This window comes from Lemur catta, chromosome 7 (assembly GCF_020740605.2).
Source record: "Lemur catta isolate mLemCat1 chromosome 7, mLemCat1.pri, whole genome shotgun sequence".
Lineage (NCBI taxonomy): Eukaryota > Metazoa > Chordata > Mammalia > Primates > Lemuridae > Lemur > Lemur catta.
The window spans coordinates 86,108,745-86,123,949 of NC_059134.1; the positions used below are offsets into that span (position 1 = coordinate 86,108,745).

General features: G+C 40.8%; 1 protein-coding gene across 1 annotated transcript; it reads left to right on the plus strand.

The window, feature by feature from the left end:
* Nucleotides 1-1,155: 1,155 nt before the first annotated feature.
* Nucleotides 1,156-12,313, plus strand: RAG1 (recombination activating 1). Its single transcript, XM_045557829.1, has 2 exons — nucleotides 1,156-1,267; nucleotides 5,813-12,313. Exon 2 carries the CDS (start codon nucleotides 5,827-5,829, stop codon nucleotides 8,956-8,958), a length of 3,132 nt encoding a protein of 1,043 aa, XP_045413785.1. The 5' UTR covers nucleotides 1,156-1,267; nucleotides 5,813-5,826; the 3' UTR covers nucleotides 8,959-12,313.
* The last annotated feature ends 2,892 nt before the right edge of the window (nucleotides 12,314-15,205 follow it).

Consider the following 15,205-nt stretch of genomic DNA (forward strand, 5'->3'; position numbering starts at 1 on the left):
AACAACGTGGAATCCTAGGCAGCTCTGGCTTCGCTCTTTTATGATGGAAGACAAAGTTTGCTCCAGTGGGGCAACCCCACTGGAATCCAACCCCGCCTTCACTACTCAGTGGCTGTGTGACCACAGGCAAGTTACTCCATTGCTCGGAACCTCTGCTGCTTCTCTTTAGAGACAATAATATCAAATGCATATGACTGCTGTGAGAATTAAATGATATGTAAAGCACTAAGAAGCCTTGCCAATTGCTCTCAATAGTGGAAACTAATCTTTTTTTTCTTTATTTAATTTTTTTTTCTTTTTTACTAAAAAGTCTAGATCTGAGGGACTAATGTCATCAATCCTAGGTTGTAGATGACAAGATTGAGGCTCATAAAGTTTAATGAATCAGAGTCCTGAGCCAAGAGTTAAATCCAGGTCTGTTGACTTCAAAACTCTAGTAATGTTTTTTTCCCTCAATATAAGAAAGGTTATAAGTATTCTTTTTCTGTATTTATCATTTTAAGACATTGGAAAGTAAAAAAAAAGAGGTTCTTGGATCCAGTCCCCTAAAGTAGCCAGGGAGGTGCAGTTAAAACTCTAGTAATGTTTAAACTTAGAGTAGTTACAAGGAGCATCAACCTTTTCTGACCCAGATTTAACCAGGTAGAAGGGATCTGAGACTGTATACCATTTCAAAATAATAAAAAAAAAATCAGAGTATTGTTACTATTCGATGAGCTTCAACAAAGAGGCAGGCACTGTTTCAAGCATTTCCCAGTAATCACTCTCATTATATGACACCGTTGACTTTTTGGGGTATGCATTCCTCCTATTTCCTTTTTACAGATGCGGAACTGAGGCACAGAGCTCCAGAACCCTGGCAGAAGCCAGAGCTTGTATTGGAAAGATCATTTCTATCCTGACCATTCTTGGGGAGTGAACTGGCAGCCAGTGCTCCAGCACACACCTGTGCATGGGTCTACACCCAGCCTCCCCTCCAACCCCCACCACCCCCACCACCCCCCAGGCTTCCTAAAGAGCCAGGTGCCAGCTGGAGCTAGGGGCTCCTGGCCTCCTGTGATTGGCTGCCATCATTTGTGGTTAGCCCTCCAGGGTGGGGGAGGCTGGGAAGGACAGTGGAGGCTGATAAATAGCACAGCTATATGCTCTGAGGGCCAAGAGAGCAAGGAGGGAGCAGAGAACCCACTTTGGCTTCTCCTTGGTCTTGAGTAATAGCAACCGAATTGCAGACATCCCAGCACTGTGGCCAGGCAGCCTCCTGAGCAAGGTAACACTCATACTTTTCATGCCTTGAGCCAAAATATTTATGACATTTTTACATTTCTAATTAGAAGTCCTTGGGCCTTTTTTCCTTGCAAGTGATGAGGGGATGGAGTGAGGGAAGCTGACATCAGTTTGGTTTTTCTTTCTAGTTTGGTTTTTCTTTCTAATGTATGAAAATAGAAAAGGTACAAGAGGCCAAGTTTAGGGACGCTGAAGTTTCATAGAAAACATGCAAAATACCTGAATTATTATAAAAGAGTGCTGTTAGCAGAGGAAGGGTTTAAAGAATGCTTCTTGAATGAATATGTAAACAAATCAGCAGAAGGAAGGGTGTGAGACTCTTGGAGAGAAATACTGTTAGTCCAGGCAAGAAAAATAATCAGGAACAAACAAATTCCAGTGTGAGAGGAAATGTGTATTTTCCCAGGTATTGCCGAGTATTGTCAGGCATTTCCTGAACGAGATCGGATTCAGTAGGAGACCTGTGTTTCTCAAAAAATCCACCACATCAGGATCACTAGAATGTTTGTTAAAAAATACAATTTCTGGACTCTATTCCAGACAAACAACCAGACTCTCCAGGACCTGATGATCTGCATTTTTTCCTAAAACAAGCTCCCTAGTGATTCTGATTCATATTAATTTTGGGAATTGCCGTAGTAGAGACCCGCTTTGAGGTTGTGTTCTTGAGTCAGGATTCCTGAGCAGCGGTTGTGAGAGTCCACTTCTCTTTCTGAAGTGGTTTGTGCAAGAAGTTGTCTGGGGGAAGGGCAAGAATCTTAGGGTTACTTTGTGGATGTCTGAGACTTACAAAAAGGCTTTTGATGATGTCGATTTTTTGATGCATGGTGTTTGGCAAATAATAGGCAATGGTATTTGTGGAGGGAATGGACAAATGAGTGGTACAGGTGTGATAATGAGGAGTCACACCTGGGCAAATAGTCGTCACTTGGAAATTGTGTACAGATCAGGTGAAAGACATCAGGAGGGAAGATTGTGGGCCAACTGCTGTGGTGCATGTGTGTTGTGTGTGTGTGTGTCTCTATGCATGTGTAGGGTGGGTGTCTGGGGTGGAAGAGCCAGTGTGGAGCTGCTGCTGGGGCCCAGCCTCGTGAAGTAACCAATGATATCTCTTACCAGAAACGACAGCTCCTGCCCCGCCCCCCACCCCAGACTAGTTTGTCAAAATGAATCCGTGCCCTGTGGGGGGAGGCACCCCTGCAGCTGTGATTTCAGATGATGGCAGTGCTGAGAAGGCAGTGCCCGGTGGGGACAGGGCTGAGCCAGCACCAGCTCCTCAGCCTTTCAGATGCTGAGAGTGGTCTACGGCTAAGACCTTTTGTTAAAGAGAGGAGACCAAGCATTTGCAAGATTTCTGAGCATCAAAAATGACTACAAGATAACTCTTTCATAATCCCAATTTCATGATGCCCACAGGTCCATATTTTAGTCTCCTTTCTACATGTTTGTCAGAAAACAAAGATAAGCTAAGGATGGTGGTCAGATCTGAGGCTGAGCTGGGTCTTAAACTTTTCCTGGGTAAATTTAGAAAGAGATGTGAAAAAATAACTATGAGTACATATAAATCTAGTTTTTAAAACAGTTTTATCCAAAATGAATTGATCACAAAATTTTTAAAAATACATGGTTTTTTTGTGAAAAATTCAAATGATGCAAAAGTGAATAAAATAAAAACTGAAAGAGGCTCTCTTCTTGGAGATTAAACACTGTTAAGATTTTAGTGCATATCCTTTCAGAATTTCTGTACTTTCATGCATACACAATAGGAGCATGTATGCATAAATAGGGTCCTGTTATACTTGCTACTAGTGTTCTGTTCTCTGCTTTTCCATGTGGGCCTCCTCCATATCATGGATGTATACACAAATTGCACATGTGCATCAATGCACATAGAAAATTTCATTTTTTGTATGGCTTTCCATTTATGTCTGGACCCTGGTTTAATTAATGAGGAATGCCCTTTTGGTAATTATATATATAGTTTCTTATTTTTCAAAGAAAGAATTTTTTTAACAAGTCTCTGTCTGTCTCCATATAAGTGTCACTGTATACCTGTGGTAATGTTTTTATAAAATAACTATTGAGTAACTTCCTAGAAGGAGATTTAATGCACCAAAGATAATATATTTAATTTTTTAAGACTTTGCTAAATTTTCCACTAGACATATTATATCAATTTATACTCCTACAAAGAATGTATGGAGATATCTTAATTTCTCCATACTTTCATTAATGCTGAGTAATATCAATAATTTTAATCTTTGCTAATTGGATAGATTAAAAAAATCTCATTAAGTCTAGTTCTTAAAAGTTCTATCTTCTTCCAAAAGTATTATAATATATGTTTATTTTAAAGAGGAAAAATCACAGGTAAGGATAAAAAATATAAAACGTATAAATTTCACAGATAACCACCATTAGCATCCTGGTGTATATTCCTCTAAAAACAAGAATAATACACCCCTTCCTTCCTTTTCTTGCTTCTAGTTTGGATAAACTTTTAGCAGTTGGGTTGGAAAACAATCTAATAAATAAATTTGATTCAGATGTCAATAGCTAATAACTACTTGGTGATGGTACTCTTTCCATGGGATTATTTAAATAAATGTATTTTGGTGCATTTTGGCATAATATTTTAGGCCAGTAGGAGTCAGGAGAGGAATGTGTAGGGAGGGGAGGTAGTTCTAGAGGTCTTACCAACATGCCTTGTGATTGATTTACTCAATGTGAAAGGCCAGTATTTAACTTGATGAGCTCCAGAGATGGTCATGCATTTTTTTTTCCCGGTAACTACTCAAAATATTATCTTGGAATGCCAGAAAGAAAGTGCTTTAGGAAGAGAATGGGAAGTGAAATGCTAAAGGAATGAGAAGACATTTGGGGTTGAGTTCAAGCCAATGAGGCAGGAGAGACAGGAAAAGGCCTAGCACCTGCCATAGGAGAGAATTAAGGAACAGAATTGAGCTAGAATGAACTATAAGCGACTTTGAGATGTTTGTTGGGCTGCAGTTGAAATACTTGTTGAGGTTAATGAGACCTTTGAAATGGTATACAGTCCTACATGGGGAACAATCTAACAGGATTTCCTTTTTAACCAAGTCTTGGAAGTTTGCTTTTAATTTTTGTGGAAAACACTGATCTTTGATGTGTAATGCATTTAAGATGGAACAAACTTTGGTAATTTAAAGGGAGGACTTGCAAAGAAACATTGGTAGCAGCAGTCAGGATTAGCCCTTGCTGCCATCACCCCCAACCCTCCTAATCCCACCCCTGGTAGAAGTGTGTTCATCTGAGGATTTGTCTCCATGACTATATGACTATAAAAGTTCTCATCTATTTGATAAGTTAATTAATTGAGGGAAAAAACATATGTTGCTTGATATAATTGGTAGGTCAAAAGAGTTGTCAACCCAAGCAAATTTGAGAGAAAGGTAGATGGGATGATAGGTTGAAAATACAGTTGCTGTTTTTCCAATTACGTGTACTAAAGAATTTTGGGAAGATTTATCTCATTGGGTCTGGAGAGTACTCACATGGCGCTGTCAGATTTTTTTCTGCATCACAACTGATCTCTCCCCTACAACCTAGTTCAGTAGGGTTTCCTGGCATATGTAATTGCTAATGCTTTTTTACCAGAAGAAAAACATTACTCCTACCTCTTATTAAAAACTATAGAGCTAAGGACCATTGACAAGCAATGACTTTCGGGATGACCTGTGTGAGTTTTATCTGAAACCACTTGAATTTTTCATCTTGAAAGTCCTTCAGAATCTTGGTCTGTGTACACTCTGGTTTGTTGCAGGTTTAGAGTTCTGTGGTTTTTGTTTCTAATATAGACAACAGTTTTATAATTTACAGCAGCATTCACTAATTAAAATTGTAAGCATAATTACTATCCATGATACTTATTATTAGTTTGCATTCATAAAGCTCAAAATTCACTTCATCCTTTCAAGTAGTGAGTAATTAGTTTCTTTGGGTTTGTAGCTTTATCATCCCTTTATGACCCATTTGGAAGAAATAAACAACCAAACTCCTGGAAGACTGCTTTAAAAAGCTGGAAATATATCGTCCAGCTAGTGCAATGAGGCTCATACAATGTGGAAAATATTACTTTTCTTTGGTTTTAGTAGCCAGTTTATCTTTGCATTTATTCAGCAAATAACTATTGAGCACCTAATGTGTACTAGGAATGTTGGGAAGACAAAGATGAATCACTCAAAGATTCTGTCCTTAAAGACCTTAAGGTTTCTGTGGAAAGAGAATAAGATTTTATGTACATATTTAAAAATTTTATATATGTATAAAAGGTATAATTGACCATAAGCACTGTCAGAACAGGGAACAACTCTATTCCCTGCTGTAAGATCAGCACCTAACAGAGTGTATTAAAATAGAAGGTTTAATAAATAACTTTTGGAATGAATGAATGGATGAATAATTGAATATATTAATTTTTATTGTTTTCAAGATACATCTGTGGGATATTGATATTTTTCCTAATATGACTTGTGTTCATTGTCTCCAGGTACCTCAGCCAGCATGGCTGTCTCCTTCCCACCCACCTTGGGACTCAGTTCTGCCCCAGATGAAATTCAACACCCACATATTAAATTTTCAGAATGGAAATTTAAGCTATTCAGGGTGAGATCCTTCGAGAAGGCACCTGAAGAAGCTCAAAAGGAAAAGAAGGATTTCTCCGAGGGGAAACCCTCTCTAGAGCAATCTCCAGCAGTTCTGGACAAGACTGGTGGTCAGAAGCCAGTCCTGACTCAACCAGCATTAAAAGCACACCCTAAGTTTTCAAAGAAATCCCACGATGATGGAAAAGCAAGAGGCAAAGCAATCCACCAAGCCAACCTTCGACATCTCTGCCGCATCTGTGGGGATTCTTTTAAAACTGATGAGTGCAACAGGAGATACCCAGTCCACGGGCCCGTGGATGGTAAAACCCAAGGCCTTTTACGAAAGAAGGAAAAGAGAGCAACTTCCTGGCCAGACCTCATTGCCAAGGTTTTCCGGATTGATGTGAAAGCAGATGTTGACTCGATCCACCCCACTGAGTTCTGCCATAACTGCTGGAGCATCATGCACAGGAAGTTTAGCAGTGCCCCAAGTGAGGTTTACTTCCCAAGGAACACAGCCGTGGAGTGGCACCCCCACACACCCTCCTGTGACATCTGCCACACTGCCCGTCGAGGACTCAAGAGGAAGGGTCCTCAGCCAAATGTGCAGCTCAGCAAAAAACTCAAAACTGTGCTTGACCGAGCGAAACAAGCCCGTCAGCGCAAGAGAAGAGCTCAGGTGAGGATCCGTAGCCGAGAAGTCATGAAGAAGATTGCCAACTGCAGTAAAATACATCTCAGTACTAAGCTTCTTGCGGTGGACTTCCCAGAGCACTTTGTGAAAGCTATCTCCTGCCGGATTTGTGAACACATTCTGGCTGACCCTGTGGAGACCAGCTGTAAGCATGTATTTTGCAGGATCTGCATTCTCAGGTGCCTCAAAGTCATGGGCAGTTATTGTCCCTCTTGCCAATATCCATGTTTCCCTACTGACTTGGAGAGTCCAGTGAAGTCCTTTCTGAGTGTCTTGAATTCCCTGATGGTGAGATGTCCAGCAAAAGAGTGCAATGAGGAGGTCAGTTTGGAAAAATATAATCACCATGTCTCAAGTCACAGGGAATCAAAAGAGACTTTTGTGCATATTAATAAGGGAGGCCGGCCCCGTCAGCATCTTCTCTCATTGACCCGGAGAGCTCAGAAACACCGGCTGAGGGAGCTCAAGCTGCAAGTCAAGGCTTTTGCTGACAAAGAAGAAGGTGGAGACGTGAAGTCTGTGTGCCTGACCTTGTTCCTGCTGGCCCTGAGGGCGAGGAATGAGCACAGACAAGCGGACGAGCTGGAGGCCATCATGCAGGGACGGGGATCTGGCCTGCAGCCAGCTGTTTGCTTGGCCATCCGCGTCAACACCTTCCTCAGCTGCAGTCAGTACCACAAGATGTACAGGACCGTGAAAGCCATCACGGGGAGGCAGATTTTCCAGCCTTTGCATGCCCTTCGGAATGCTGAGAAGGTTCTCCTGCCGGGCTACCACCCCTTTGAGTGGCAGCCACCTCTGAAGAACGTGTCTTCCAGCACCGATGTGGGCATTATTGATGGGCTGTCTGGACTATCCTCCTCTGTGGATGATTACCCAGTGGACACCATTGCCAAGAGGTTCCGCTATGATTCGGCTTTGGTGTCTGCTTTGATGGATATGGAAGAAGACATCTTGGAGGGCATGAGATCCCAAGACCTGGATGACTACCTGAGTGGCCCCTTCACTGTAGTGGTGAAGGAGTCTTGTGATGGGATGGGAGATGTGAGTGAGAAGCATGGCAGTGGGCCGGTAGTCCCGGAAAAGGCAGTTCGTTTTTCATTCACGGTCATGAAAATTACTATCGCGCATGGCTCACAGACTCTGAAGGTGTTTGAGGAAGCCAAACCTAACTCTGAGCTGTGCTGCAAGCCATTGTGTCTTATGCTGGCAGATGAGTCTGACCATGAGACCCTGACTGCCATCCTGAGCCCTCTCATTGCTGAGAGGGAGGCCATGAAGGATAGTGAATTGATGCTTGAGATGGGAGGCATCCTCAGGACTTTCAAGTTCATCTTCAGGGGCACTGGATATGATGAAAAACTTGTCCGGGAAGTGGAAGGCCTCGAGGCTTCTGGCTCGGTCTACATTTGTACTCTTTGTGATGCCACCCGTCTGGAAGCCTCTCAAAACCTTGTCTTCCACTCCATAACCAGAAGCCATGCTGAGAACCTGGAACGCTATGAGGTCTGGCGTTCCAACCCGTACCATGAGTCTGTGGAAGAACTGCGGGACAGGGTGAAAGGGGTCTCGGCCAAACCTTTCATTGAGACGGTGCCTTCCATAGATGCACTGCACTGTGACATTGGCAATGCGGCTGAGTTCTACAAGATTTTCCAGCTAGAGATAGGGGAGGCATATAAGAATTCTAATGCTTCCAAAGAGGAAAGGAAAAGATGGCAGGCCACATTGGACAAGCATCTCCGGAAGAAGATGAACCTAAAACCAATCATGAGGATGAACGGCAACTTTGCCAGGAAGCTCATGACCAAAGAGACTGTTGATGCAGTTTGCGAATTAATTCCTTCCGAGGAGAGGCATGCAGCTCTGAGGGAGCTCATGGATCTCTACCTGAAGATGAAACCCGTATGGCGATCATCATGCCCCGCTAAAGAGTGCCCAGAATCCCTCTGCCAGTATAGTTTCAACTCTCAGCGTTTTGCTGAGCTCCTCTCTACCAAGTTCAAGTATAGATACGAGGGCAAAATCACCAATTATTTTCACAAAACTCTGGCACATGTCCCTGAAATTATTGAGAGGGATGGCTCTATTGGGGCATGGGCGAGTGAGGGAAATGAATCTGGCAACAAACTGTTCAGGCGCTTCCGGAAAATGAATGCCAGGCAGTCCAAGTGCTATGAAATGGAAGATGTCCTGAAACACCACTGGTTGTATACTTCCAAATACCTCCAGAAGTTTATGAATGCTCATAATGCATTAAAAAACTCTGGGTTTACTATGAGCTCTCAGGCAAGTGTCGGGGACCCATTAGGCATAGAGGACTCTCTGGAAAGCCAAGATTCAATGGAATTTTAAGTAGAGAAGCCACTTACGAGTTGGTTTTTGCAAATGAGTTTTCTTCTGGGTTGCATTGAAGGCTTCTCCTAGCACCCTTCACTACTGTGTGCGGGGCTTCACCACCCAAGAGGTGGTCGGTTGGAGCGAGAGGCTACAGATGCTGTCATGTCAGGAATGGATTACCAATAAGTTGATTGCTTGAGTCGTTTAGTGAGTTCAGAAAAGCAACAGGAAAAAATCAGTTGTTTGAAAGCTCAATAACTCAGAACAGGAGTGACTGCAGGGGACCAGACACGAACAAAGATCTTTGTGCGTGCATGACTGAGTGTTGTGAAAATGAAAGCCAGGGTTGTCAAAGAACAGCCAGTGAAGCCAGGAAAGAAAGAAATTTGTCTTGTGGTTTTCATTTTTCCCCTTGGTTTATTATATTTTATATTGAGATATAATAAGTGTTTTCTATTTCATTTTCATAAAATTCTTTATTTTATATATTTCACATATCTTGACTCATTTTACAAGGTTCAAAAGAGCTTTCTTGAATTTTCTAGTAATATCTTACATTTGTATGGCATGACGACCTTTACGAAGTGCTCTTAATGCATCTTCTCATTTGATACATTTATGCAGAAATACCCTACATCACAAATTTTTTTGGAAAATCAGTCCTTTTAATAAAGGTTTAAATGGTGCATCTATTATAACCTTCCAAGTTTAGGAGGTCATCTGCTGTCATAGATCTTTCAATAATGAAGTTAGAAGAATACACCTGTTAGCCACAGTAAGTCATTAAATCTTCTGATAATATGTATTTACTTAGCTATCAGTAGCCAAATATGAGTCTTTGTTTTTATTTTTTAAATTTCAAGTAATTTAGAATTTCCAAATGCTTTCCCATACAATCTCAAAGCCATAGAGGATTTTTAAAAATTTGGGTTTGCTTAATGTCTAAAAACAGATTTCATGTCTTACTGAAAATTTCTGCCAGATTTCATCCAAATAAAACCTGGGTTGATGTTACTAAATCCAGGTTTTATGGAGTCCTCCCCTCTGCAATGTGTTATTCTTTCTATTATAATTAGTTTATTTCTAGCGTACTCAGAATTTTGTAGCAAGATAACCTTGGTACTGTTTCTACCTGCTAAGTTTAGATGGAAACTGCTCTTCTAAGTAGAAGAGTTAACATTTGTTCAGTGTTTTTTTTTTTTTTTTGGTCAGTTTTGGAATGTTTTCACACTCATTTGCCCCACCGCGACTCTGCTGGGTAGGAGTTGTTATTATTCCCGTTTGATGGAGGTTTAAATGTTTTGCCAATAGTTACAGGGATAACAAATGCCTGATTTGGAATTTGAACCCAGGCCTTTTGTCTACAAATTCCATGTTCTTTCTACCACAAAAATTGATCACTATTTTTGTTTATAAGGCAGTATCAGAATTTCTTTAGGATTCAGAACTAATCATTATAGCTCATAACTTTAGCATTACATTTAAAGGTGGCAGGGGTGGGTAAGTTTTTAAGTTGTTTGTGTGCTTTGGACCTTTTGCTAGAAGAAAGTAATGCTAAAGCTCCATGGAGTCCCCTAAACCTCTGGTGGCTCCAGTTATTTGGAAACTATTGTCTGCATCCTTAGGAATCTGGGATTTGCCAGTTGCTGGCAATGTAGAGCAGGCATGGGATTTTATATGCTAGTGAGTCATAATGATATGTTAGTGTTAATTAGTTTTTTTTTCTTTCTTTGATTTTATTGGCCATAATTGCCACTCTTCATGCACAGTATATCAAAGAGCTTTGTAATTTAGTTGTCAAACGTGCATCAGTGGCATTATCCTAAGTGGTATACATTTGGTGCTTTTGCAGGGATTGAACTCGGTATTTTCTGTTAAAATATACAGCAGTTTTCTTTGCTTTTTATATGCAGGATATCAAAGCCATTTATAATTAAGTTATCAAAACATATACATATTTTAATATTACTTTTTTTTGAAAACTGTTAGTTTTGTGTTTTGGGAACTAATGGGCTTCTAAGCCACCTCTTCCCTTCATCTCACTTAATCCTTACAGCATGTCCCTGTACTAATAAACAGATAAATTCACATAATCATCCTATTCCCTGAAGCATGCTGGTGCTGGTTTGTAGTTTTTTTTTCCCATTTCCACTCTGTTACTCGACTGGTGGCACTGTAAATACTTTTCAATATTAAATTCCCCTATTCTAGCATTGTAGGAACTATTTTGAATTTATGTGACTAAGAGCATGATTTATAGCACAAACTTCCCAATAATCCCTTAATCAGATCACATTTTGATAAACCCCAGGAACATCTGGCTGCAGGAATTTCAATATGTAGAAATGTTGCCTATGGTTATTTTTCGCCCTCATTGTTGAGATTGCAATATCCCAGACCCTGGTTTTATACTCGAGCTTTATTTTTAACAATGCCCATTGCAAATGCAGTCACATACTCCAGGGAAATTCACCACACAGAATGGAGTTTCTTTTTTTTTTTTTAAGTATATACTGGGACTTTAGAAGTGCAATTCATTTTTCTCCTGTGAAACCTGATTCTGCGAGTTTTCTTGCTAAGCCACTGAGGTGCATTGCAGGGACCAGTGATAATGACTGATGAAAATTGATGATTGGTTGGTGAGGTCAAAGAGAACCTTGGAGTTAATAAACATGCACTGAGAACCAAAAGCAGGAGGAAAAGATGTCTTTTCCTTCCAGGTGAGCTAAAATTTAGTTTTGCCTCAATTTGTTTTCACAAGATAGATGAAGATAAAAATTGCTTTGGTTGAAAGTGTGGATCTCACATTATATCAAACAGAATTCAAATTCCACATAGCTAGGTGGCAGGATTTGTAAGCACCAGTGGTGGCTGGGAGGAACAAACCATCATTTGGATGCAAGTGGTTTTTGATTGCAGATATGGTGTCTTCAGTGATTGTATGACAAATGGTCTATTCTTTTGATGTTAAGAGATTTTAAATAAGAGTAGATACTTTGTTACCCATTTTACTTTCTCCCCATTAACTACTGTAATCTACATAAATATACCTCAGAATCCATTTTTGGTAAGATTTTTCTTTTTGTAGAACTACACTTCACTTTATTTTCTTTATAATCTTGCATTTTGTGTAACAGCTTCCAAGAGCTGTGTTTTTGTCTGTTTTGTAGAAAGTTCATGTACCAGGATGCAATGGATTTATTTGATGGTGGGCGGAACCCTGTATTTTCACGTCAAACATTTTCAGAGAAAATGAAATATGAGTTTCAATAATTATTTTTATATTTTATTGTTTTCATTAATTAATATTATGGTTATTGTTAGCAATTTCATGTTTAAGTATTTGAAATAAAATTTTAAGATTTGAAAATAATGGCTATTGTGATTTTTATTCAAATAATAATATACAGTATAGCATTTAGAAATTATCACCTTTTTTTGAGAGAAATAAAAATAATTTTGATGATATTTGGAATAAAGGGCAATAGAATAGTGATAGTGAGTATAATTTATCCTAATATAGGATGAGACAATTTGGTTCCATATATAGCAAGTAAATAGTAAACCTTTTGATTTGCTTTTTAACTCCTTTGAGATACTGATGAAAATACAGACCTATTTTCCAGAAAATTCACGTACTTATGTACTCAAAATTTTGATTGGAGTTGTTGACCTGCCCAGGGTCATTCAGATAATGGCAGAACTAGCTAAAGCCCAAGTTCTTTTGTCCCTAGTGCTTTTCATAATTAGTAATAACAGCCATTTACCAAACTTTTTTTGCGGTAACTGCTTTGCATATATTTTCTAATTTGATCCTTTAGAAGTGGATACTACTGTCATCTCCATGTTACACATGAGGTTATGGAAGCTTATCTCAGCCAGAAAATGGCAAAGCCACATCTACACGTTTTCAAGTATCTTAATCCCACTTTTGCTGCAGTCTTCTTGGCTCCCTTTTACTCACATCCAGAGATTCAGTCTGGCTGTCTCTCTACAGCTATGCCATTTTAAAAAATATCAGAATATGCCTGTATTTATAGGTAAGTAGCCTGTGCCCCAAGGCCCAAGTGCCCTTACACTTCTCTGGCAACCCTACTTCATCCTCCAAGAATGCTGGATCACTCCAGGATCCAGCAAGTAACAGGTTAACTCCTGGCACAGCTGGGGGCCTTCTGGACTTGGGTCTTTGAGTATTTGAACACTACCTATGCCTCTGAGAGTGTAGCATCTCCTTACCTTTTAAGGCCCAGCTAGGGTCTGCCTTCTTCCCAGCATCCTTTCTAACGACTTCAGCCTACATTTTAAATAAATATTTATAGGATGCCTTCTGTGAGCTGGCAATGTGTGCTTGGCATTGGTGATAGAGTGGTGAGCAACACAGCTTCTGTTCACAAAAAGCCAGGGGGAGGTAGACGGCCACTCAACAATGACACCAAGTGCCTGGCGACACACTCTAGTAGGTGTCATGAAAGAAAAGCACTGGATGTGATCAGAGCACAGTAAGTGCAGGATGAAGTATGACAGGACAGTAACATTTAACCTGGAGACTCAGAGAAAACATATACAAAGAGGGAGCATTTAAGTGGAGAATGGTCGAATGAGTGGGTGAGGTCAGGTGAGTTACTTGGGGAGATACACCTGGAGCCCACTGAGCCTGTGGGAGGACTCTGGGGCGGGAAGAGCAATCAGAGGTGGTTAGTCATGGAAGGAAGGGGCAGATTGAGGAGGTGCTGCTCTGGAGAATCAGGCAGAAGCTTTGTCATGCAAGACCCAGTGCACTTGGTAAGGACTTCGAATCCCACCCTAAGAGCAAAGGGAAACCACTGGGAGTTTGAGGCAGGCAGATGATGCAATCCACACCACATGACGAGTGGGGCACGAGTGAAACGCTTTTGGAAAGGATGACATGTTAGGGTATTTGTGCAAGTTTGAGAAGGGTTATGCATATGATTTAAATGATAGGGTAGCAATTCCAAGCATTTTTTTCCTTCAATGATACATTGCCTACTAATTTATACATCTCGCTTCCTCAGATGACTCTGTCCAACTCCAGGCAGGAGGAGGTGAAGGAAGGTTCTGTAGTCCTTGATAACCTTATCTTCTTATGAAGCCAGCATTTTTCCCCCTGGCTTTTTTCCTACTTTCTCATGGAAATTTCCTTTCGTTCCCCTTTCCTGGCCTTGATATAATATTCCGCCCCCCCCTTTGATGATGACAACATATTTCTGCCTTCACAAAATGCACACTGACTTACTTGGAGGCCAAGACCTGCAAATTAGTTTTATACTGAGGTCTGATCAAGGTCCAAATAAATACCTAGTCTCACATGGCCGTTTTTTCATCTTTTTCTTTAAGAAGCTCATACTTTTTCTGGTTCAAAATGGATGATTGAGCCACCTTTTGCACACACACGCACACACACACACACACAGCCCCCGTCTTTTGGGCTACCACTCTACATTTTGCATAGCACCTCCAATGGTCTTTTCTACCTTTCCAGTTATCTTGGCTGTAACTTCTCTTCAGCAGGAATAAAAAAAGAAACTTAGAGATATTTTAACCCAGTTTCTTAACTTTACCAATACATCCCAGGTTAAAGAAAGCGAACTGTGATTGCCTGGGTAGCCTGGACTACACAGTTTCAAATCTGTCATCAACGCCTTTCTGTCTATTATTTTATTTTCTGTACCTCTCCTTCCCTGCCCCTGTTAGGGTGGAAAGCCCAGTAGGTGCTCACGGCACGGGTGGAGAAAGATTTCTCATGCAGAGATTAGGATATACAAAAGTAAAAATGTTTGTTTTATCTTCTCAGAAGGAAAGAGAGAATGAGAGAGAAGAGAGAGGAACGAGAGGGAGAGCAGGGAGATGTGGCATCCCAAAGGAAGAGAAGGGGGTGGCAGCACTGAGACCAAGTGGCTCACTGATTTTAAGGGGACAACGAGAAAAAGAAATAGTGATGGCTGTCAGTTGATAAAAAAGGTGGCAGCAGGATGTCAAAACCCAAGAATTGGTTTCCGCGTCTTTCCTTGGAGATGGGATTATCGGATTATCGCAGGAGATGTGACTGTTCTAGAGACAGGGCTGAGGCATGGAGCTCACACCCTGCTGTCCGCTCAGGAACCCCTTAGACTGCGAAAAAGCAGGGTCTCAAAAAACAATTTTGGAAGAGAGAGATTTACATCTCTTTTCTGTCTATGTAGTTCTTTTCAGAGGTTGTGCAAAACAGAACTCCTGCAGGCTGCCTGTTAGTGAGAGAGCTCAT

Coding starts and splice junctions, on each gene's coding strand:
- RAG1 (XM_045557829.1), top strand. CDS start 5,827: ATGGCTGTCTCCTTCCCACCCACCTTGGGACTCAGTTCTGCCCCAGAT.